At 46.5% G+C, this 24769-nt stretch overlaps 1 protein-coding gene across 5 annotated transcripts in view; it reads left to right on the top strand.

Annotated features, from left to right (window-relative positions):
• The window catches only part of LOC118359383 (inactive tyrosine-protein kinase transmembrane receptor ROR1-like), a 217391-nt gene that overhangs the window by 176480 nt on the left and 16142 nt on the right, over nucleotides 1–24769 (top strand). For 4 of the 5 annotated variants that reach the window (XM_052480104.1, XM_052480105.1, XM_052480107.1 and 1 more), the window contains 5 exons: nucleotides 18793–18920; nucleotides 20226–20362; nucleotides 20615–20795; nucleotides 21095–21340; nucleotides 21604–21812. In XM_052480104.1, the coding sequence (XP_052336064.1) occupies nucleotides 18793–18920; nucleotides 20226–20362; nucleotides 20615–20795; nucleotides 21095–21340; nucleotides 21604–21812 (901 nt within the window). Of the gene's footprint in view, nucleotides 1–17781; nucleotides 18072–18792; nucleotides 18921–20225; nucleotides 20363–20614; nucleotides 20796–21094; nucleotides 21341–21603; nucleotides 21813–24769 lie in introns of those variants that run through there. The other variant, XM_052480108.1, reaches the window with a different exon arrangement.

The following is a 24769-nucleotide window of genomic DNA, read 5'->3' as shown; positions in this document are numbered from 1 at the left end:
GGCCTCTATGGCCTCATTCTCTATGGCCTCTATCATTCTCTATGGCCTCTATCGTTCTCTATGGCCTCTATTTCTCTATGGCCTCTATCATTCTCTATGGCCTCTATCATGGCCTCTAGCATTCTCTATGGCCTCTATCATTCTCTATGGCCTCTATCATTCTCTATGGCCTCTATCATTCTCTATGGCCTCTATGGTCTCTATCATTCTCTATGGCCTCTATCATTCTCTATGGCCTCTATCATTCTCTATGGCTTCTATCATTCTCTATGGCCTCTATCGTTCTCTATGGCCTCTATTGTTCTCTATGGCCTCTATCGTTCTCTATGGCTTCTATCATTCTCTATGGCCTCTATCATTCTCTATGGCCTCTATCATTCTCTATGGCCTCTATCATTCTCTATGAGACAGATTAGCTGGGAAGGGAGGGAGGGGCCATGGCTAAGGCACTTCCTGTTCCCAGCAGCCCTTGCAGGAGTCTGTCTGAGGTCTCCACTGGCAGATCTGGCTCAGGTCAGGATGATAAAGTTTGTGTAAATCATGGCTGTTCCCAATGGAGTTTCAATGGTTTGGACTTTGCCCCCACTCCTACACACACTCCTACACACACTCACAGACAGACACACTCACAGACACACTCACAGACACACTCACCAGTCTTGCTTTTCTAGCAGTAAGGTTTCCCTGGCTGAGAGTTCACCAATAAAACCTCCACCGTTCATGAATGACCCTTTTTCACAGACGCCACAAACTAATGTAGACGATACCTCTGTAAACCATGAACAAAAAGCATTTATCGGGCCTCGACCCTCTCGTTCTGGTCTACGTTCCACCTTAGTGCTCTCTCTCTCTCTCTCTCTCTCTGAGCCTCTGAGCTTGTAACTTTACTCAAATTCTATCTCACATTTCACAATTTCAGCCACAATTTGGCCAACCTTTCTCTTTGTGCTATTGTATGAAGCAGCTCCACTGGTTCTAGTAAACAGCCAGCCTGGACGTGTTCTAGAGTAGTGTAACAGAACTCTGTCGCAGTGAAAGGTCCCTACGCTCCTTCTAGAAGGTTCTATTATGGAGCCCTGTCGCCTAGCTGACGTCTAGTCTGTCCACACTAAAAGTTGTGGCACGGTGTGTATTCCCTCAAAAACCTTTGACCATGGATTTCCATGTCTTTGTAGCTCTAGTCACAGCAGCCGTTAGTGCATGAAGGATGTTATGGTATATTGTTGAAATAGGTCTGTCTGAACACAATAGGATGCTTTGCCATATAGCAGGGCAAAGGTAGGGCACTCTGACTATAGTGTGCAGAGCAAAAGGAGAGCAAAGATGGTGCCCGGAGTCTACAGTGTAAATGCAGTGAACCCACAGGTGAGTGTGTGTATAGTGTGCACAGGGGCCCAGGCCAGAGCCATAGTTCTGATTCTAGTCCAGGCATCAGGCTTATCTGTGGGTGGGCTCCTGCTTCCTCCTGGGTCTAGGTCCATTAGACCACAAAACACAAAGAGCCTCCACCTGTAGCCCTGAGGGGAGGGATCGCATGACAGTCCTGAAAGAGAGAGAGAGAGACAGAGAAGGAGGGAGAGATGGGGACGGGGGGCCCGAGAGAGAGAGTGAGAGAGAGAGAGAGAGAGAGAGGGAGAGAGAGCGAGATAGCCCGAGAGAGAGAGAGCGAGAGAGAGAGAGAGAGAGAGAGAGAGAGAGAGAGAGAGAGAGAGAGAGAGCGAGAGCCCGAGAGAGAGAGAGCGAGAGAGAGAGAGCCCAGAGAGAGAGAGAGAGAGAGACGGAGAAGGAGAGGGAGCGAGAGAGAGAGAGAGAGAGAGAGAGAGAGAGAGAGAGAGAGAGAGAGAGAGAGAGAGAGAGAGAGAGAGAGAGAGAGAGAGAGAGAGAGAGAGAGAGAGAGAGAGAGAGAGAGAGAGAGAGAGAGAGAGACCCGAGAAGAGAGAGAGACCGAGAGAGAGAGACCGAGAGAGAGAGACCGAGAGAGAGAGAGCCCGAGAGAGAGAGAGCCCGAGAGAGAGAGAGAGAGAGAGAGAGAGAGAGAGAGAGAGCGAGATAGCCCGAGAGAGAGAGAGACAGAGAGAGAGCGAGAGAGAGAGAGCCCGAGAGAGAGAGACCCGAGAGAAGAGAGAGAAGGAGAGAGAGAGAGAGAGAGAGAGAGAGAGAGAGAGAGAGAGAGAGAGAGAGAGAGAGAGAGAGAGAGAGAGAGAGAGAGAGAGAGCCCGAGAGAGAGAGAGCCCGAGAGAGAGAGAGAGCCCGAGAGAGAGAGAGAGAGAGAGAGAGAGCGAGAGAGAGAGAGCCCGAGAGAGAGAGAGACGGAGAAGGAGAGGAGAGCCGAGAGAGAGAGAGAGAGAGAGAGAGAGCGAGATAGCAGAGAGAGAGAGAGAGCCAGAGAGAGAGGAGAGAGAGAGAGAGCCGAGAGAGAGAGAGAGAGACCGAGAGAGAGCCCGAGAGAGAGAGAGAGAGAGAGAGAGACCGAGAGAGAGAGAGAGAGAGAGCCCGAGAGAGAGAGCCCGAGAGAGAGAGAGAGAGAGCCCGAGAGAGAGAGCCCGAGAGAGAGAGCCCGAGCGAGAGAGAGAGTGGGGCTGTAGCCAGGGCACAAGAGACCACTGAGTTAATGCAAATCAACTCAACAAATCAACTCAGATTATCTGCCATTTTACGTGTGTTGATATCCGGTGCGTTATTATACTTTACTATTCTCTGATACTATTGGACCGTCATTCAGTCGTATCTATGGAAACGATAAGATATTCCAGTGGTTTGATTCATCTTCCCACGATGTTCTGGTGAACAGAGATGTATTCAGTTGTAGATCCGTGTTGATTCAGATAGGATGTGTCCTGTAGACTAAGGCTAGCCAGAGAGCAGCCAAGATTCTTTAACTTATAAACCACAGGCCCCAAAGTGTCCTTCAGGCCTGCCCCAGCCTCCCTCTATCTCTCTTCTCTCTCTCCATTTACCCCCCTTGAGTTTTTCCGTGTTCAAAGCCAGTCTACCATGGCCTCCGACATACTTTTTTTTTTCTCCATATGAACAGCACAGTAGGGTACACACACATTTCCAGACCTAACTGTAAAGAAGAATGAATGCTCTGAGAGCTACTTTCTCTGCCCTGTGTCAGGGTGAATGGTGTCTTACTCTCATTTGTTTTAAGAGGACAGGGGAGGGGGCGTAAATTCCCTTTTAATAGGAGATCACGAACTGTATCCTCTCGACTCTCTTACAACCCTTTAGTAGACACACTATACTGTTGTGCTATTTTTCGGTTTCTGCGTTTTCTCTCATTTTAATGGTGATGGTTAATCATCTACCTGTCAAAACGTTGTCCCCGTAGAACAGCTTCAGGTCAAAGAGCCGAGACACATCTCACTGGGCACAGACGTCATTTCGACGTCTAGTTTTCATCCCCATTTGGTTGATGCGTCAACTAACGGTAATAACTCCACAAAAAAAATGGCACCATGTCATTGAATTTAGGTGCAAAAAGTAGGGTGAAAATAAATATGACATTTTTTTGCAAATCCAATCAGTTTTCCACGTTGATTCAGCTCCATCAACAACATTGATCCGACCAGTTTTTTTGCGGGAAACTTTTCCCTGTCTACGGAAAGTCCTATACCTCAGAAATAGGCATTTCTCTTTCTCTGACAGATAGTTTGGCAGGAAAGGTGGATGATTTATGGTCCTACGGACGGCCCCCACTCCACTGCCAATGCAGTGCGACGGTGCTAATGGCTCTTATTAAGGAGGAAGTCCTCTACCCAAGGAAGTCACGCTTCATGTTTAACATGCGCCTTCGGTCGTTCCCCAAGTACTCTGCCCCGCCGCCATGTTGAGCCAAACCTGAACTCGTGTTCCGCTAAGTGCACATGTTTCGCATGATGTCATTGTCATCTGTGATCTACTACACGTTGGGGTGTAAATCATCAGTTGAAAGAAGAGGGGCATATATAGCCGTCACGCTTACAGTACCTGCGTTGCTTTAGGCTATGTCGTTCTTTCATCCCCTTCTCTCCTTGTTTTCCCTGTTCCTGTTATTAGTCCCAAACATCCATTTTGAATCAGTTTCTATGTGATGTTTTGGTTCCTAGCTAAAGGCCAGGAAGAGCGGAGGAATGAGAAGCAGGCGGTAGTTTGGCATGGCAGACCCGAGCCCACGGTGAGCCCTAACGACAGTGTTAGGCTTTTTTTTTTGTTTTTTTTTTTGTAACAATTTCTTAAGAGGCTCGCGCTGTAGTCTACCACACCTCCTGGAGGGCTTCTACAGACTCTCTTCCAGCCCCCCCCCCTCCTTTTCCTCCACTCTCCTTTTCTTTCCGTCTTTCTTTCCTCTTACACCTTCGCTGGTTCTCTCTGCTCTGTTTGTTTTTGAGGGGTCTGTACACATGACGGGTCAGTGGATACAAAAAAAACCCAAGCCCCACTCTGTTTCCACAAAGTACCTCTCCCCCCCTCTCTCTCTCTTGTCTCTCACAAACACACACCCTCTCCTTCTCTCTCTGCCTACCTCCCTCCCCAAAGTTGTAATGGACTCCTAACCACTTGACCTCTCAGCTCCCTGTCTTTAGTGAATCACAGAACTGAAAGTCTGTAAACACGGCCAGAGTTTGTGTATGGAGCCCTATTGCCCCTTTGACTCTCTCAAAATACTCTCCTTTTTCACAAATCCCATCTTATCCCTTGCTGATTCCTCCAACTGGGAATTTTGATGGACTGTCAGGACTTTCAGCAACTCTACCTCCGTCTGACTCTCTCCCCTGGCCCTCACTACCCTATTTCCCCGGGGATGTGATGTCACTGGGTCAGAGGTCACAGCGAGGAGGGATTAGGTTAGGGATGGGTCTCTGTCTCTCTCTCCACATCTCAATATGGCTCCTGTTCCCAGGAGACTGAGTAGGGGAGAGATGAAGAAGCGCTAGTCTTACCTGATCTGATTGACATATTACTTACCACATACATCCCTGCTGTAAGGGCCACTGTGGTGTTGATAGACAGACGTAATGTGTATCTTTCTCCTCTCTGTTTGTTGCTCAACTAGCTTGCTCAATTACTTGGCATGGCAGACCCAAGCCCACGGTAATCCCTAACGACCGTGTTAGTTTCAATTACTTCTCTCCTTCATTACTTCCTAGCCCATCCATTTTGTCTCCCTCTCTCAGTAGGTCTTCTCTCTTTCTCGCACGCACACACACACACACACGCACACGCACACACACACACACACACACACACACACACACACACACACACACACACACACACACACACACACACACACACACACACACACACACACACACACACACACACACACAGAGGCCTGTATTGTTCCAGTCAGGGTAACATGAGGACTCATGAGGGGCCCTTTCTCCATTGTCTTCTAAATGGAGTCCATGAGTGGTCCTTCTCTTCATCCGTTCTCTATGTGGTCACGGGCCACTGGGACCTACAAAAACTGGTCAACCCAAGCCACTGGCGGCCATTTTGTTTCCTTTGTCACTGCGGTATCGTTACCCAGGCACCCACACATACAGTTCAGATGTCTTCATGGAGCTTGGCCTCACACTCTCTCTGGCTTATTTTGTTTAATGTGATCAAATCACAGCAACTCCACATGTGCAATGTCTTTTTGTATTGTTATGGCATCGAAGAATACAACATCACATGTAAAAAAAAGCATATTGACAATGAAGACAAGAGAAACGCACCCAATTGTAATGTGGAAGATAATGACAAGCAGGCTTGTTTTTCTCGTTCTCGATCTTCTCAAACCGCAAAAGATTTGTTATGAGTTCGGAAACCCAATCTCTCGAGGAGACTCGTCATGATTGTCCATTCTCTCTCTCCGTTCTCTCTCTCTCTCTCTCTCTCTCTCTCTCTCCGTTCTCTCTCTCTCTCTCTCTCTCTCTCTCTCTCTCTCTCTCTCTCTCTCTCTCTCTCTCTCTCTCTCCCTCTCTCCGTTCTCTCTCTCTCTTTCTCTCTCTCCCTCTCTCCGTTCTCTCTCTCTCTCTCTAGCCGTTGTTCTTTCCAGACCCTGCGTGTCTTTCATTTGGGGCTTAGAGAAGAGGAGAGGAGAGAGAGGAAGAAGAAGAGGAGAGTAGAGGAGAGGGAAAAGGGGAGAGGAGAGAAAAAAGAGGAGAGGAGATGGAAAAGAGGAGAGGAGAGGAGAGGAGAGGAGAGGAGAGGAGAGGAGAGGAGAGGAGAGGAGAGGAGAGTGAAAAGGATGGACAGTAGAGGAATGGATAAGAGAGGAGAGGTAAAAGAGGAGATGGAGAGGAGAGGATCTTCCTCTAAAGGACTTCCTGTGGAGCGGGAATCCAGATCCTCTACTAACAGAAAGTAAATACATGTAACCTCACAGTGGTGACAGCTTATATCCTTGTATGTCAACACCATCAGAAGCCTCTAGATCGAACCAGGCCTCAGCCCTCCGTGTCGTCAGGACCCTCCCGTCTCCTTACTTCACTCCAAAACACTTCCTCTCCTCTGTCTCTCTCTGTGTGCGTGTGCATGTGCGTGCATATCACTTCCACTCTGTTTGTCCTCCTCTCATCTAAAGAGTGGTAACAACTGGGGCTGTTGTGGTGACCGTATTACCACCACCATGAAGGCAGTCAAATTCCATGTGACCGTTTAGTCACGGTAATTAGGCTTCTTCAAGTTCTGATGCTGCTGATGGTCATTAGTAGCCTATCAAACTTGCTAACTGCCTGGAACTCAGTACTATATTGTCCCTCGAATCACTGTGAAATCAATGCAAATGTATTCGACATATCTAATCAAACACTTCATGAGAGCCTACGAGCTCATGTTGCGCGACATTTCAATAGGCTATGCAATTGCGCGAGAAAACAGAGTGATGGCCTCTACTGAAAATAGGAGGATCAGCGTTCTACTAGGCCTACTATATTTCTTTCTCAACTTTGCTAATACTAAGCATATTGCTTACATTTACAACAGGAATATAGCCTACCTGGTTGACATGAAAATAAACCACAGGGAAAAGCATCCTCCATTTGCTATTTAAGTGCTTAGATTACATGTCCTTTTCCCGCTGCCCCTGTTTCCATACAGGTGCATGATAATGGTCCTTTCAAAATCAAAGCCAAATGCTGCTGGGCGGCAGGTAGCCTAGTGGTTAGAGCATTGGACTAGTAAACGAAAGGTTGCTAGATCAAATACCCGAGGTAAAAAAGGGATACTCAGGGAGAAGCGCTATGCTGCAAAAGTCATGGATTTTTTCAAGGGTACGTTACGGCCACACAAAGGGGATGCGGCCGTGAAAAGGCCTTATCAAGTGCTTGTCAAATTGTGAATGAGAGACTGATGAAGTGTGTACAGCCTGCGCTAAAAACAAAAACAAAGCAGAGCTCGTGCCTTTCAAGCAACTTTTTTTTCAAATCCTCATTAGTCGCATCATGCAGCCTTACAATGTGTTAAAAATCGAAATATATAGCCCAACATTTGTAGGACAACTAAAGCTACATTAATAACTCTAAATGAAACATGTAGGAATACCTATTACTTTGTTAACCGCTCAACACAGAATAGCCGCATGTCCGCACTCCCTCAAATCGCTTGGAGAAAAGGTCCTTTCTTTTTTTATTCAGCTTTGTACATCTGGCACAGCCAGATCAGGACCTTAACATAAGGACAACTCGTTCTGTTCTTCTGAAATAAACTACATTTTCTTTATGTCATACTTCTTTCGACCTGTTTAAAATAACTACTGGAGTCATTGTGACGCTGTGGGCTGTATTACATGGATTTATTAGTCTTATTAGGCTTTATGTTAATTAACGGTCAATTACCCTGAGACCTATTTGCTTGACAATCACCGTCTTCGTGACCGCCACAGCCCTAGTAACATCTCAACTTCAATGTAAATCGAACCAATTAGCGAAGGCTTCATGAACTGTCGGTTTAAAATGATCTAAGTGAAGGCTTTGAAAAGGACCATATGAAATGGGATATAGGGGGAGTTTAAAGTTTTGATGTTTTGCCTTCGTGGTTTCTGTCTGTCCCGTCCTATTCCCGCGTGAATCTAACTCAACACAACGCCCAGTACACTAATCAAAACCAGGGTTAGATACGTGGAATGTAGATAAGTACAGTGTAGAGTTGATATCCCTCATTCTCTCCAGTCTGCTCCTAGATCTCCAACCTGCTGGGAAAAGGATTCCACAGACACACGCCAGGAAACGCAAATTACAGGAGAGGGGAAGAGAGCGAACGGTTGAGAAAGTAGAGGAATGACAGGTTGGATAACATTCCTGCTTTTGGGAATTTGAGGGATGTTTTATTGGCCTCCAGAGGCGCTGACTAGCCTCCGCTAGCTTTGGTCCACCAAATCCATTAGCCTTGCTCCTCTGTGTTGAGCTTGCAACATAACATTGACATCTCCATAGATAGAGACTCCCCGTGTTTTAAGTGGAGGACATTTACAAGGCTCTATGTCCATTTATTTACAGATTCCAATAGAGCGATACAATGCAGACATACTGGGGGAAAAGGCCCATCGTCTTTATTCCCTCTCCAGTCTTCGAGGTCAAGGCCTGAGCAGCGTGGCTGATGTCGTACCTTCATAGTAAAAACACACTGGGCCATCTTCCTAATGTTATCTGGTGTCTCTCCCCCATGGATGACTGGGCACGTAGGGCAGGCAGGCTCACACACACGCATCAGTGGTCCTGCGGGACCCATGGTAAAACAGCCTCCTCTTTCCCCTCACTGCTTTATGGCTTTACCAGGCTAGACCGAAGGATTCCATTACCAACAGGAGTGTGTGTGTGTGTGTGTGTGTGTGTGTGTGTGTGTGTGTGTGTGTGTGTGTGTGTGTGTGTGTGTGTGTGTGTGTGTGTGTGTGTGTCCGAGTGTGTGTCCGTGAGTGTGTCCGAGTGTGTGTCCGAGTGTGTGTCCGAGTGTGTGTCCGAGTGTGTGTCCGAGTGTGTGTCCGTGTGTGTGTGTGTGTGTGTGTGTGTGTGTGTGTGTGTGTGTGTGTGTGTGTGTGTGTGTGTGTGTGTGTGTGTCCGTGTGTGTCCCGTGTGTGTGTGTGTGCGTGTGTGTGTGTGTGTGTGTGTGTGTGTGTGTGTGTGTGTGTGTGTGTGTGTGTGTGTGTGTGTGTGTGTGTGTGTGTGTGTGTGTGTGTCCGTGTGTGTGTGTCCGTGTGTGCGTGTGCGTGTGCGTGTGTGTGTGTGTGTGTGTGTGTGTGTGTGTGTGTGTGTGTGTGTCCGTGCGTGTGTGTGCGTGTCCGTGTCCGCGCGTGTGTGTGTACGTGTCCGTGTACGTGTCCGTGTGTGTGTGTGTGTGTGTGTGTGTGTGTGTGTGTGTGTGTGTGCGTGCGTGTGACAATGTTATTTTTTACATTCGTCTTTCAATTTTTATTAGAAATTCTGTTTAGTTTCAATTAGTTTTCGGACCTGATTTGCTAGTTTTTTATTTTATTTTAGTTTTAAGAAAATATTTATATAAATGATATTTGTATATGATTTTGTTTCAGTTTTACTGTTGGGGACAGAAAGCATGCGTGGGAGCATAGGAGCCAGTTGTGTTGTAAAGTTTTTGTCACCTCCTGCAATGGGGGGCAGTAATATGAAAGGTGATGGGTTAGGTTAGGTTATGTTTAACTATTCCCCAGGTCGTTGCTGTAAATGAAAATATGTTCTCAGTTAACTTACCCGGTAAAATAAGGGTAGAACTATATTTTTTTCCAAATGTATATTTAAAAAATATATATATATATTTTTTTTATTTTACCTTCATTTTACTAGGCAAGTCAGTTAAGAACAAATTCTTATTTTCAATGACGGCCTAGGAACAGAGGGTGAACTGCCTGTTCAGGGGCAGAACGACAGATTTTGTACCTTGTCAGCTCGGGGATTTGAACTTGCAACCTTTCGGTTACTAGTCCAACGCTCTAACCACTAGGCTACCCTGCCACCCCGCGCCCCACATCTCAATGTGACTTTAAAATGAATACCACCGAAACTGGTGCAATGAAACTCTCACCTGTGTTTTTACACCAACCCAATACTCTTTAACTTGGTTGACGGATCCGTAGGTAACCTGCCCGGTCCCAGCTCCATAGATCATTTTCCCTCTGAGCTGAAGATCCAAATCACGTTCTGCGCGTGTGTTTCTTTACCTATACTTTAAACACACATTTTCGTGGTCTGTCTGTCAATCATGAATGATAATTCTTCAAGTTTTACTGGTGAAACGTCCATGCGGCATCTGCATACCAGCCGTTTGACCTGAATCCGTTTCATTGGGATCTGCATTTAGATTAGGTCTTCTTGAGTAATACAGTTTCGTTTTTCAAGTAGCCTACAGTGTTGTTTTTCAAGTAGCCTACAGCGTTGTTTTTCAAGTAGCCTGCAGTGTTGTTTTTCAAGTAGCCTACAGCGTTGTTTTTCAAGTAGCCTACAGTGTTGTTTTTCAAGTAGCCTACAGTGTTGTTTTTCAAGTAGCCTACAGCGTTGTTTTTCAAGTAGCCTACAGCGTTGTTTTTCAAGTAGCCTACAGCGTTGTTTTTCAAGTAGCCTACAGCGTTGTTTTTCAAGTAGCCTACAGTGTTGTTTTTCAAGTAGCCTACAGTGTCGTTTTTCAAGTAGCCTACAGTGTTGTTTTTCAAGTAGCCTACAGTGTTGTTTTTCAAGTAGCCTACAGTGTTGTTTTTCAAGTAGTCTACAGTGTTGTTTTTCGTAGCCTACGGCGTTGTTTTCAAGTAGCCTAGCGTTGTTTTTCAGTAGTTGTGTTTTTCAAGTAGCCTACAGCGTTGTTTTTCAAGTAGCCTACAGCGTTGTTTTTCAAGTAGCCTACAGTGTTGTTTTTCAAGTAGCCTACAGCGTTGTTTTTCAAGTAGCCTACAGTGTTGTTTTTCAAGTAGCCTACAGCGTTGTTTTTCAAGTAGCCTACAGTGTCGTTTTTCAAGTAGCCTACAGTGTTGTTTTTCAAGTAGCCTACATGGTCGTTTTTCAAGTAGCCTACAGTGTTGTTTTTCAAGTAGCCTACAGCGTTGTTTTTCAAGTAGCCTACAGTGTTGTTTTTCAAGTAGCCTACGGTTGTTTTTCAATTAGCTAACAGCGTTGTTTTTCAAGTAGCCTACAGCGTTGTTTTTCAAGTAGCCTACAGTGTTGTTTTTCAAGTAGCCTACAGCGTTGTTTTTCAAGTAGCCTACAGTGTTGTTTTTCAAGTAGCCTACAGCGTTGTTTTTCAAGTAGCCTACAGCGTTGTTTTTCAAGTAGCCTACAGCGTTGTTTTTCAAGTAGCCTACAGCGTTGTTTTTCAAGTAGCCTACAGTGTTGTTTTTCAAGTAGCCTACAGTGTCGTTTTTCAAGTAGCCTACATGGTCGTTTTTCAAGTAGCCTACAGTGTTGTTTTTCAAGTAGCCTACAGCGTTGTTTTTCAAGTAGCCTACAGTGTTGTTTTTCAAGTAGTCTACAGTGTTGTTTTTCAAGTAGCCTACGGCGTTGTTTTTCAAGTAGCCTACAGCGTTGTTTTTCAAGTAGCCTACAGTGTTGTTTTTCAAGTAACCTACAGCGTTGTTTTTCAAGTAGCCTACAGCGTTGTTTTTCAAGTAGCCTACAGTGTTGTTTTTCAAGTAGCCTACAGCGTTGTTTTTCAAGTAGCCTACAGTGTTGTTTTTCAAGTAGCCTACAGCGTTGTTTTTCAAGTAGCCTACAGTGTCGTTTTTCAAGTAGCCTACAGTGTTGTTTTTCACAGCGTTGTTTTTAGCCTACAGCGTTGTTTTTCAAGTAGCCTACATGGTTGTTTTTCAAGTAGCCTACAGTGTTGTTTTTCAAGTAGCCTACAGCGTTGTTTTTCAAGTAGCCTACAGTGTTGTTTTTCAAGTAGCCTACGGTTGTTTTTCAATTAGCTAACAGCGTTGTTTTTCAAGTAGCCTACAGCGTTGTTTTTCAAGTAGCCTACAGTGTTGTTTTTCAAGTAGCCTACAGTGTTGTTTTTCAAGTAGCCTACAGCGTTGTTTTTCAAGTAGCCTACAGTGTTGTTTTTCAAGTAGCCTACAGTGTTGTTTTTCAAGTAGTCTACAGCGTTGTTTTTCAAGTAGCCTACAGCGTTGTTTTTCAAGTAGCCTACAGCGTTGTTTTTCAAGTAGCCTACAGCGTTGTTTTTCAAGTAGCCTACAGTGTTGTTTTTCAAGTAGCCTACAGCGTTGTTTTTCAAGTAGCCTACAGCGTTGTTTTTCAAGTAGCCTACAGTGTTGTTTTTCAAGTAGCCTACAGCGTTGTTTTTCAAGTAGCCTACAGTGTTGTTTTTCAAGTAGCCTACAGTGTTGTTTTTCAAGTAGCCTACAGCGTTGTTTTTCAAGTAGCCTACAGTGTTGTTTTCAAGTAGCCTACAGCAGTAGCCTACAGCGTTGTTCTTCAAGTAGCCTACAGTGTCGTTTTTCAAGTAGCCTACAGCGTTGTTTTTCAAGTAGCCTACAGCATTGTTTTCAAGTAGCCTACAGCGTTGTTTTTCAAGTAGCCTACAGTGTTGTTTTTCAAGTGTTTAGCGTTCTATACAGTGTTGTATTTTTGAGAAACCAAGGCTGTTGAGCCGATAAGAATGTGGTGATTGACAGTAGCCTACAGCGTTGTTTTTCAAGTAGCCTACAGTGTTGTTTTTCAAGTAGTCTACAGTGTTGTTTTTCAAGTAGCCTGTTTTTTCAAGTAGCCTACAGCGTTGTTTTTCAAGTAGCCTACAGTGTTGTTTTTCAAGTAGCCTACAGCGTTGTTTTTCAAGTAGCCTACAGCGTTGTTTTTCAAGTAGCCTACAGTGTTGTTTTTCAAGTAGCCTACAGCGTTGTTTTTCAAGTAGCCTACAGCATTGTTTTTCAAGTAGCCTACAGCATTGTTTTTCAAGTAGCCTACAGCGTTGTTCTTCAAGTAGCCTACAGTGTCGTTTTTCAAGTAGCCTACAGCGTTGTTTTTCAAGTAGCCTACAGCATTGTTTTTCAAGTAGCCTACAGCGTTGTTTTTCAAGTAGCCTACAGCATTGTTTTTCAAGTAGCCTACAGTGTTTACAGTAACGTTCTATACAGTGCATTCGGAAAGTATTCAGTATTGAGAAACCAAGGCTGTTGAGTCTGCCGATAAGAATGTGGTGATTGACAGAGTCAAAAGCCTTGGCCAGGTCGATGAATACAGCTGCACAGTAATGTCTTTTATCGATGGCGGTTATGATATCGTTTAGAACCTTGAGCGTGGCTGAGGTGCATCCATGACCAGCTCGGAAACCAGATTGCATAGCGGAGAAGGTACCGTGGGATTTGAAATGGTCGGTGATTTGTTTTTTAACTTGGCTCTCGATGACCTTGGAAAGGCATGGTGGGATAGATATAGGTCTGTAACAGTTTGGGTGAACAGGCTAGTAAATAGGGGTTGCAACAATTGCGGCAGATCATTTTAGAAAGAAAGGGTCCAGATTGTCTAGCCCAGCTGATTTGTAGGGGTCCAGATTTTTTAACTCTTTCAGAACATCAGCTATCTGGATTTGGGTGAAGGAGAAAATGGGGAGGTTTAGGCAAGTTGCTGTTGGGGTTGCAGGGCTGTTGACAGGGATAGGGGTAGCCAGGTGGAAAGCATGGCCAGCCGTAGAAAAATGCTTGTTGAAATGGTCAATTATTGTGGATTTATCAGTGGTGACAGTGTTTCCTAGCCTCAGTGCAGTGGGCAGCTGGGAGGAGGTGCTCTTATTCTCCATGGACTTTACAGTGTCCCAGAACTTTTTGGAGTTTGTGCTACAGGATGCAAATGTCTTGAAAAAGCTAGCCTTTGCTTTCCTAACTGCCTGTGTATATAGGTTCCTAACTTCCCTGAAAAGTTGCATATCACGGGCGCTATTCGGTGCTAATGCAGTACGCCACAAGATGTTTGTGTGCTGGTCAAGGGCAGCCAGGTCTGGAGTGAACCAAGGGCTATATCTGTTCCTGGTTCTACACCTTTAGCTGTCGGGACCTTTAGCTGTCTGGACCTTTAGCTGTCGGGACCTTTAGATGTCGGGACCTTTAGCTGTCTGGACCTTTAGCTGTCGGGACTTTTAGCTGTTGGGACCTTTAGCTGTCTGGACCTTTAGCTGTCGGGACCTTTAGCTGTCGGGACATTTAGCTGTCTGGACCTTTAGCTGTCGGGACCTTTAGCTGTCGGGACCTTTAGCTGTCTGGACCTTTAGCTGTCGGGACCTTTAGCTGTCTGGACCTTTAGCTGTCTGGACCTTTAGCTGTCGGGAGCTTTAGCTGTCTGGACCTTTAGCTGTCGGGACCTTTAGCTGTCGGGACCTTTAGCTGTCGGGACCTTTAGCTGTCTGGACCTTTAGCTGTCGGGACCTTTAGCTGTCGGGACCTTTAGCTGTCGGGACCTTTAGCTGTCTGGACCTTTAGCTGTCGGGACCTTTAGCTGTCGGGACCTTTAGCTGTCGGGACCTTTAGCTGTCTGGACCTTTAGCTGTCGGGACCTTTAGCTGTCTGGACCTTTAGCTGCCGGGACCTTTAGCTGTCGGGACCTTTAGCTGTCTGGACCTTTAGCTGTCGGGACGAGGGGTCCAGAAAAGTTGAATCCGCAGCCAATCCGTTTTAACTTTAACTTTTAACTAACAAGTTAGCTACCTTACCATTTTCCCCCCTGTTAGCAAGTGATAGTGATGCATCGGCATCTCCTGGACACATTTACCCACCAGATTCAGTATCTTGAAAACACCACTGAAACCCATGTTACATTTTTTGACCAAAGTTTAGAAGAAACTGAACATAATTCATGATGGTTTTTATTTGGAGTCAAAGATAATAGTTTCAGTCTAGTTTTAATTTTTTTAAAGGATTGTTCATTATTTCATTTCAGTTTACTAGATCGTGTTTTTGTTTTCGTTTACTATAATAACCGTGGTGTGTGGCGTACGAGCGCGTGTGTGTGTGTGTACACAAGAAAGTAAAACAAAGAACATGTGAGTGAACCAATGTTTGCTTTTGTTTCTGTGTGTTTTCTATGTGTGTGTGTGTGTGTGTGTGTCCATGTCAAGTCGTGTGTGTTCGTGTGTGTGTGTGGTAGACTCTGCGGGGTTCTAGCCTATAGTTATAACTGCTCTCTCTCTCTCGCTCTCAGACAGAACCCATGATGTAAGCGTTGCCTAGGCAAACACAGTCAGTTTAACGGAAAAGCCCTTCCTGTAATTAGCCATTATAAACTACTACTACAGATGTGCCCCTTTCACAGTGTGGTGTTAGTTTGGATGTTCAGAAAGGCCTGAACATCCACACTGTTTATCCAAATAGCAACCACACTCACTGGGACTAGCTGCCTTCCCATTCTGTGATGGACTCAGCCTCCCACCATGCGGGATACGTGCCAAATAGCACCCTATCCTTTACGTAGTGCACTACTTTTGACTAGAGCCTATACGGGAATAGGGTGCCATTTGGAACGCCACACAGACAGCAACCGCCTTCAGAGGAAAGCAGATGATGGGGGTTAGTGGACTTTGGAAGAGACGTCTTCTACCAAGCATTTTTGTTTGAATGTTTTGGACCGGGCTTTTTAACCTACAGCCTTTTGGAGCAGAGTTTCTGGGCGAGGGATGTTGGTTGAGGTCTTTTGGACGGGCCAGGGTTGTAATTTGTCTCCGGGTCAGGATATAGAGCAGGACTCGGAGGAAGCAGGGTTGCCTACTCTTCCTTGTCATTTAGCCATCTCAGTGCGGCCACGTTGTCCCCGGCGACACACACACACACACCATGGCTCTGGATACACTCCCGACGACACACTCGAACCTCAGCCAAAGGAATCCTCTATTTCTCTCTCTCTTGCACTCTTTCTGAGTGTGTGTGTGTGTATATCCACATTCTCAAGGGGTACATTAGACTAAAACAGTATGGAAAAGCCTTTATTAATCTCATAAATGTAATGTTATTGTATTTCCCATTGAAACCCATCTTGGAGCAGAGCCCAGTTTTTGTGTGTGTGTGTGTGTGTGTGTGTGTGTGTGTGTGTGTGTGTGTGTGTGTGTGTGTGTGTGTGTGTGTGTGTGTGTGTGTGTGTGTGTGTGTGTGTGTGTGTGTGTGTGTGTGTGTGTGTGTGTGTGTGTGTGTGTGTGAGAGAGAGAGTCAATTTCTGGATAGCCCATTCTGAGTCAATAAATGGGGAGGGGGTTAAAGGTCAGGGTAGAGAGGTGACCTTGGCCTCTGAGACACTTAACACTCTCCTCAGAAAGTGACCCATTGACCCCTGACTCACACCCCGCCACGCTCGGCCACTCACCCCAGCCCAGACACCGATAGGGTTACCCTCAGTTTTTGTGTGTGTATTTATGTGTGTGCGTGATTCTGGAATTGAATGAGTTAGCATTAGGGCATTTGCCACACTCAGCCATAATGATCTAGGGTGGTTAATGTGGTTTGAAGCAGGAGGATGTAGAGAGGGAGTTTATTGTGAGAATATGATAATAGTTATGTCATACGCCCTTCTATGGTCTCCAACTGGCTTGGCTTCAGTCACATGACTAAATGAGCTCATAGTGTGAAAATGGCCTTGTTTCTGTGTGTGTGAAAATGGCCGTGTGTGTGTGTCCTATCTGTGTCCTATCTGATGGAAACAATGAAGTTGCTAATGCCTACTTGGACATTAACCTTCACAGATGCACTCTGACACACACACACACACACACACACACACACACACACACACACACACACACACACACACACACACACACACACACACACACACACACACACACACACACACACACACACACACACACACACACACACACACACACACACACACGCACACACACACATGCTTGTTATAGTTTCTCCACTCTTCATGTGTTTCGTATTAAAGCCCATGATGATATCCTTTTCCCATAAACAGGAATAAAGCCCAACGGCCGACTCTTTATATCTTTATACAGTTCACATCTCTTCTCTGGGAAGGACGGAGACATCAAGCTGTATCAGCTGACACTGGACACTTAGATAAATGTTGTTAGAGCAGGACTGAAACGCTTCTCTCTGTTCCACTTAGAGCTGCTGGCACAATTACCGTAGTACTGTGTAACCAACATTTATGGATAAAAAACGTCCTGAAATTATTTTGGGGTGTTTGTGTGTTGTGGAACGAACAGCTGAGTAAAGACAGGACACCCGAGCATTCTTGAGGTTGAGTCCGTTTCTGCGGCAACATGGAATCTTAACAACAAACTTCGTTGCTCCTCTCTGAAACGAGCAAGGTGTTGTAGCAAACAAGACGGTCGCCGGTCGCCTAGGCAACGCCGTCCTCCCTGTAGCAGCAGCACACATAGGGTGCGTTCGTAAATTCGCTCTGGCTGTCTACTCCGATTTCAGAGCACTCTCGCCTGAGTGTGCCAGAGGGCAGAGTAACTGATGAATTTAGGAACGCTCAACACCCGTTGAATATGGTGTGTCAATAAACATTGGCAAAAAGGCATCATTAAATTGCTTCCAGCAGCACAGTTACATTCACCAAAATGTCCTTGAGTGGCCTAGCCAGTGCTCGCAGTTGAACCCGATCGAACATCTCTGGAGAGACCTGAAAATAGCTGTGCAGCGATGCTCCACATTAAACCTTGAGAGGATCTGCAGAGAAGAATGGGAGAAACTCCCCAGATACAGATGTGCCAAGCTTGTAGCTTCATACCCAAGAAGACTTGAGGCTGTAAACGCTTCCAAAGGTGCTTCAACAAAGTACTGAGTAAAGGGTCTGAATACTTATGTAAATGTGATATTTCAGATTTGAATTGTTGATAAATTTGCCCAAAATTCTAAAAAAAATATTAAAAAAAAAAGTTTTTGCTTTGTCATTATGGGGAGATGTGTCTTTCATACATTTTACAATACGGCTGCAACGTAACAACATGTGGGCCTGAATACATTCCTGATGTGTCTCGCTGTATCAATACGAGACTCATCAATGAGAGTTGAGTGATACAGAATAAACACTGCAATTCAGCTGACAAATGCATTTCGTAATTGGCTCCAGGCTGTCAGTCCATCTGTGCGTCTGCCTGTCTGTGCGACAGCTGACGATGGGCCTACGCAGATTTGAAGACACCAGTGGGTCTGTCGTTACAAAGTTGTTTTGACGCTGCTAGCTTGAGTTTCTGAATGAAATGGGACTGAGAATATTTTCCTAGTGTAACACTTGCTAGTTGGACCATATTTCAGACTTCTTTGCACGATCAGCATGCTGGACACTCTGTCTACTGGTGAAGCAAGCTCGCTAGCTAATTTAGCAGGCTAGCAAACAGATAGATCCACACATGATTGCTTGCAAATAGCCTACCAGTGGGTGATTCGCCTACAGCCAAATAACGCTCATGCACTTGCAAACTTTGCTTGGAGTTGCTAGTCCGCTAATTGTTTTCCTCTTGGATGTGCAAATTTTTGATGGCAAATGTATTCAACCCTTTATTCTGCTGAGGGTCACTTTTGCAGGCAACTGCTTGCTCTGCAAACACTTGCACTGCAGTAGACAGCCTATATTGTTGACCTTGCCTATGTAGAATTAGAATGAACTGCTATTACGGTGACCACGGTCATTTGGCTGGTCAGCCATCCAACATTCCATGACCGTCACAGCCCAAGTTCCGCTGGGAAGAGATGTGCAGAGAGAGAGAGAGAGAGAGAGAAGTGTTTGTGCCACATGCTTATGAAGTGTAATGCATGCTATGCTGACCTCTAGTGGCCATTCTGTGAACTGTAACGTACATTCATTCCCTCTTATCGATTTCTCTCTCCCACTTTCTACCTCTCTCTCTCTCTCCCTCTCTCTCTAACAGGGATGATTTTGATGAAGAGGGGTTTTGCCAGCCGTACAGGGGCGTAGCTTGTTCTCGCTTCATAGGGAACCGCAGCATCTTCGTCGACTCCCTGCAGATGCAGGGCGAGATCGAGACCCAGATCACAGGTACGCTATCTGCCTCCCTGTGTGTGATGTGTGTGCATGTCCCGTATCCGTCTGTCCCATGCGGGTGTATTGTGAGTGTAATCAGTGTACAGGGATAAGGGTCATGGTCCAGATTTGATCCTTCGTGTAAACCAACCAGACACTCATCCTCTCCAGCTCCAATCTGACCCAGGTTGAGTCAGTGTCAGCTAGGATGATGAGAGGATATCTGATAGAAGGATAAGAGTTCAGGATGCTAACGTCACAGTATGGTACACACGCAGTCTACGCTTTGCTTCTGGGTATCCCAAGTATAGGTCATCAGACATGTCTGAACATCGCTCTGTGTGTATGTGTGTGTGTGTGTGTGTGTGTGTGTTTGAGATTGAGAGAGCATTCATATGTGTGTGTGTGTGTGTGTGTGTGTGTGTGTGTGTGTGTGTGTGTGTGTGTGTGTGTGTGTGTGTGTGTGTGTGTGTGTGTGTGTGTGTGTGTGTGTGAGAGATTGAGAGAGCATTCATACGTGTGTGTGTGTGTGTGTGCGTGCGTGCGTGCGTGCTGGCTCTGTTTATTTTCCTGGTGACATTATGTGTCCGTTCATAGTCGAGTGTGTCCGGGCTGTCTGTGGTGGTCAGTCTCAACCCAGAGACGATGTGGAGTATGTAGCTGCTATACTATATTTTCCTGTAAACCACAGGCTGTACAGGCCCCTGTAAATACAGACAGACAGGCTGCTGTCCTAAACTGCGATTGCACTCTAGAGCAAATATACACGCGACAGGACCAGACATGAACTGTGAGTTATTCGTGTCCAAAGGTTACGACTGTCCCATATGACACTTGATTTGGATCGTACTTGATCTCGGTCATACTTGATCTCGGTCATACTTGATCTCGGTCATACTTGATCTCGATCATACTTGATCTCGATCATACTTGATCTCGGTCATACTTGATCTCGGTCATACTTGATCTCAATCATACTTGATCTCGATCATACTTGAGCTTGTCATACTTGATCTCGGTCATACTTGATCTCGATCATACTTGATCTCGATCATACTTGATCTTGTCATACTTGATCTCAATCATACTTGATCTCGATCACATTTGATCTCGATCATACTTGAGCTCGGTCATACTTGATCTCGATCATACTTGATCTCGATCACACTTGATCTCGATCATATTTGATCTCGATCACACTTGATCTCGGTGGAGAAAATCCAAGTTTGATAAATTGCTATAGGGCTATAGCTATACATGTATGTATACCTAAACTTCAGACTTCTTATTCCCTTCTGCATGGCTACTTTCCCCACCCAGCCGCCTTCACCATGATCGGAACGTCCAGCCACCTGTCGGACCGCTGCTCCCAGTTCGCCATCCCGTCACTGTGCCACTTTGCCTTCCCGACATGTGACCGCAGCTCTGGGACAGACAAGCCCAGGGACCTGTGTAAGGTAATTGTCTATGTAGCTTTGTCACACTGACTGAAGACAGTCAATGTGACACAATATAAAGCTGGATATATTTCGACTTGCTAGCATTGACAAGTGGACACACTATACCATTTAGTAAGTGAGAAATATCTCTATTTAGGTTAGTAGTAGTGGTCACCTTCTGGAGTAGCATGTGTCACGACGTTGTGTTGCTTCTACTGCAATCTTTGTGTCAGTCTCAAACCCTCTCCCCCTTCTCTCCCTGTCCGCAAGGACGAATGCGAGATCCTGGAGAATGACCTGTGTAAGACCGAGTACATCATCGCCCGTTCCAACCCCATCATCCTGAAGAGACTGAAGCTGCCGAACTGTGAGGACCTGGCAGCACACGACAGCCCAGAGGCTGCGATCTGTATGAGGATAGGAATCCCCATGGCCGAGCCCATCAACAAGAGTAAGACATTCTATATTGTAAACTTCCATTGTCAATAGTCTGTACGTGGCCCATAAAGAAGAGTCTCTGTTGTTATCTTAAATCCGCTTTTATAGCTAACCCATTGGCATCCACATACTGTCGTCCACTACCAACAGTATTGCTAGGCAACTGCAAATCCTAATCAAACATACTGTACAGTATCAGCAACAATAAACAACAACCAACAACAACAGCAATATCCTTCATTCCGGCACGTCTTTGCTCTACAATGTGGTCTAACACACACACTTGTTTTCTGTCCCCCGTACTTCAACCAGACCACAAGTGTTTCAACGGCAGTGGCTCAGCCTACCGTGGGACGGTCAGTAAGACCAAGTCGGGTCGTCAGTGCCAGCCCTGGAACTCTCAGTACCCTCACAGCCACACCTACCTGGCGTTGCGCTACCCAGAGCTCAGCGGAGGCCACTCTTACTGCCGTAACCCCGGCAACACGCAGGAGGGACCATGGTGTTTCACCCTGGACGAGGGAGTCCGTATGGAGCTGTGCGACATCCCCGTCTGCGGTGAGACATAAGGCGACATAGGGGGTTATAAACTCATTGATGTCTGTTGCTGTTTGTTTATTATTGGGAGCCAATGCTGCAACCTATCAAAAAAGACACATTAGTTGTTATTTTTTAAATCTTTGTATGTTATGGGTGTTTTAACGCTAAATCGCAGCGCCACATTGTTATTTGCAGTGTGCTGTTTGGGCTAGAAAGAGAAGCGTCGGGGCAGTAAACATCGAGTTCGAACATTAACCCTGTGTTATCTATGTCCCGTGAAGATTATAAGGAGAACCGTGGGGGCAGTAACATGGAGATTCTTTACATCCTGGTCCCGAGCGTAGCCATCCCTCTGGCCATTGCCCTCTTCTTCTTCATCTGTGTGTGTCGTAACAACCAGAAGGCTGCCCGACCCCCGGCGCCCCGACAGCCCAAACCTGTCAGAGGACAGAATGTTGAGATGTCCATGCTCACCAACTACAAACCCAAGGTACAACATTTAGCTGGCACCATCTCTAGTCCCATACTCCTCACCCTCTTATGGTCCACTCAGTCCACACACAGCTCACACTATGTGCACACTCCAACACAGAACACACACAGCTCACACTATGTGCACTCTCCAACACAGAACACACACAGCATGTGCACACTCACTCTCTCTCTCTCTCTCTCTCTGTCTCTCTCTCTCTGTCTCTCTCTATCTCTCTCTCTGTCTCTGTCTCTCTCTCTCTCTCTCTCTGTCTCTGTGTCTCTCTCTCTCTCTCTCTCTGTCTCTGTGTGTCTCTCTCTCTCTCTCTCTCTCTCTCTCTCTCTCTCTCTCTCTCTCTCTCTCTCTCTCTCTCTCTCTCTCTCTGTCTCTCTCTCTCTGTCTCTCTCTCTCTGTCTCTCTCTATCTCTCTCTCTCTCTCTCTCTCTCTCTCTCTCTCTCTCTCTCTGTCTCTGTGTCTCTCTCTCTCTGTCTCTCTGTCTCTCTGTCTCTCTCTCTCTCTCTCTCTCTCTCTCTCTCTCTCTCTCTCTCTCTCTCTCACTCTCACTCACTCACTCACTCACTCACTCACTCACTCACTCACTCACTCACTCACTCACTCACAAACAGAATGTTCTCGGTCCCCCACACACACTGGTCCCAGTGGGCCTGAACTCTGTTGGCCCAGCCAGAGACCCAGAGACCCCCACTCAAGTCTCTCTCTCCTGGTGGTGATAGGACTAGGGTTAGAGGAGTCAGGGCCATGACACCTACATATCTCGGCTAAATAGGTTTTATGGGTAAAGGCCTGCTGAGTGGCACCCTGTTTACAGCACTACATGTGAGTGGGAGAATGTCACTAAGACTCAATGTTGGAGGTGGAGAACGAGTGAAAAGCAAGGAATCCAGTCCATGAGACAGAGTTATGTGTTGTGGATGTTAAAGTGAGGCAGAGTGGGTAGGATCTCTCTCTCTCTCTCATCCTCTAGTGGTCGATGACATCCTTTCCTCCCTCCTGCTCCTCTTCCCATTTTTGTGATAGCAAATTGGTAGTTACAGTCTTGTCCCATCGCTGCAACTTCCCTACGGACGAGAGAGAGAGAGAGAGAGATGCATCCTCGGAAACATGACCCTGCCAAGCCGCACGGCTCTGCCAAGCCGCACGGCTCGCATAACCCGGAAGCCAGCTGCACCTGTCAGAGGAAACACCTTCCAGCCTGCAACCGAAGTCAGCTTGCAGGCGTCCAGCCCGCCACAGCGAGTCGCTAGAGCGCGACGGGACAAGGAAATCCCCTAATCTGGACAACGCTGGGTCAATTGTGCGCCGCCTCAGGGGTCTCCCGGTCCACGGCCGAGTGTGATACAGCCTGGGATCGAACCCGGGTCTGTAGTGACGCCTCAAGCACTGCAATGCGGTTTCTTAGACCTCTGCGCCACTCGGGAGGCCCTCTTCTTTGTTTTAGGGAGTTTGTATTCGTTTTTGTAAGCAGGTGGAGTCAGTTTACCGTCCGTCTCTCAGATCAGGTTCGTAGGGCCTCGTCCAGTGGAGACAATCTCCCCAAGCCCAGATCCAGGAACCAGTCACCCCACCACAGCATCACCCCAGCATCACTGCACTAGCATTATTGTTTCTGCTGCCTCCCTGCATTCCTCCAACTACACGGCAGCAGCGACAGCCCCCATACTGCTGAAACACACACACACAAACACACACACAGCCCTCTCACCCCAGCATGCTCCGGCCCAGCCCAGTTCAAAGACACAGGGTTCGGGCCAGTGTTTTGACTCCCTCTGAAGTATGCTATTATGACTCCCGAAGACAAACACTGCAGAAGTATGGAAAAGCTCTATTGTGTGTGTGTGTGTGTGTGTGTGTGTGTGTGTGTGTGTGTGTGTGTGTGTGTGTGTGTGTGTGTGTGTGTGTGTGTGTGTGTGTGTGTGTCTCACCAACAGCACGCGTAAACATCCTCGTGTGAAGGGGAAGCTGGTTGGATGTTGACGACGATGACTTTTCCTGATACGGCAGATATTGTTGTTGTTGGGGGGAGGTGCTCATTGTGGCAGTGGGCTGCTCATTGGACGGCTACACGGAGCAGGCCTTTGCCAAGAAGCCGCTTAAGTACCATCCGCTCGTGGCACGCTCGGACAGCCTGGGGTGGAGGGGCAAGCTGGTGGCGCTGTTAGACGGCAGTCTTGGCCACGTACACAGCCTTGCGGTGCGTGGCCTCCAGATTGTGGGCCTGACCAAAAAACTAGGGCAAAAGCGATTGGCGAGGTACTGCTCTGTTTTCAGCCTCGCTGTTTGGAGAAGGAAGTGCTTTCTGTACCTTTTACAGTGCAATACAAACAGGGACTTTTGAAATGCTGGGATCCTTTTTTTTGTTGTCAATTTGATTGGTGGATTCAAATTAAGTATTTCATGCGTGTGTGCGTGCGTATTTTTATTGCGTGCGTGCGGACGTGAGTGCACTTTTGTGTGTGTGTGTGTGTGTGTGTGTGTGTGTGTGTGTGTGTGTGTGTGTGTGTGTGTGTGTGTGTGTGTGTGTGTGTGTGTGTGTGTGTGTGTGTGTGTGTGTGTGTGCGTGTGTGTGTGTGTTTACCTACGTGTGTGACCCCGTTCATGCCAGAGCCTAAGATCTCTATCAGAGCTCAGCAGGATGAGGAATGTTCAGCTGCAGCTCCTTCTCTCTCTCTTTCTCTCGACTTCTCACTGGGGTTCTTTGTGATGTTTGACAGCAGTATCAGTGTTTTTACAGCTATGTATTGCATACTTCATATTCTTCTTCGGATCATACTGCAGTCAGCCCAACATTCTTTCTATGTTCATATCTGTCTCCAACCTGTTCAGCAGATTATCCTGGATGTGTTACGGTGTAAACTGATGCAGTTCGACATACGTCCACAGTGTTATTGCCCCGTCCACGCTACAGCTGTGGGCTGGCTCGGTGTATTAGACTGTGTTGTGGGCCCCGTCCACG

Source organism: Oncorhynchus keta, chromosome 26 (assembly GCF_023373465.1).
Source record: "Oncorhynchus keta strain PuntledgeMale-10-30-2019 chromosome 26, Oket_V2, whole genome shotgun sequence".
NCBI classification, from domain to species: domain Eukaryota; kingdom Metazoa; phylum Chordata; class Actinopteri; order Salmoniformes; family Salmonidae; genus Oncorhynchus; species Oncorhynchus keta.
Note: the sequence above shows the minus strand (reverse complement) of the source record. Positions and strands in the feature narration are given on the sequence as shown.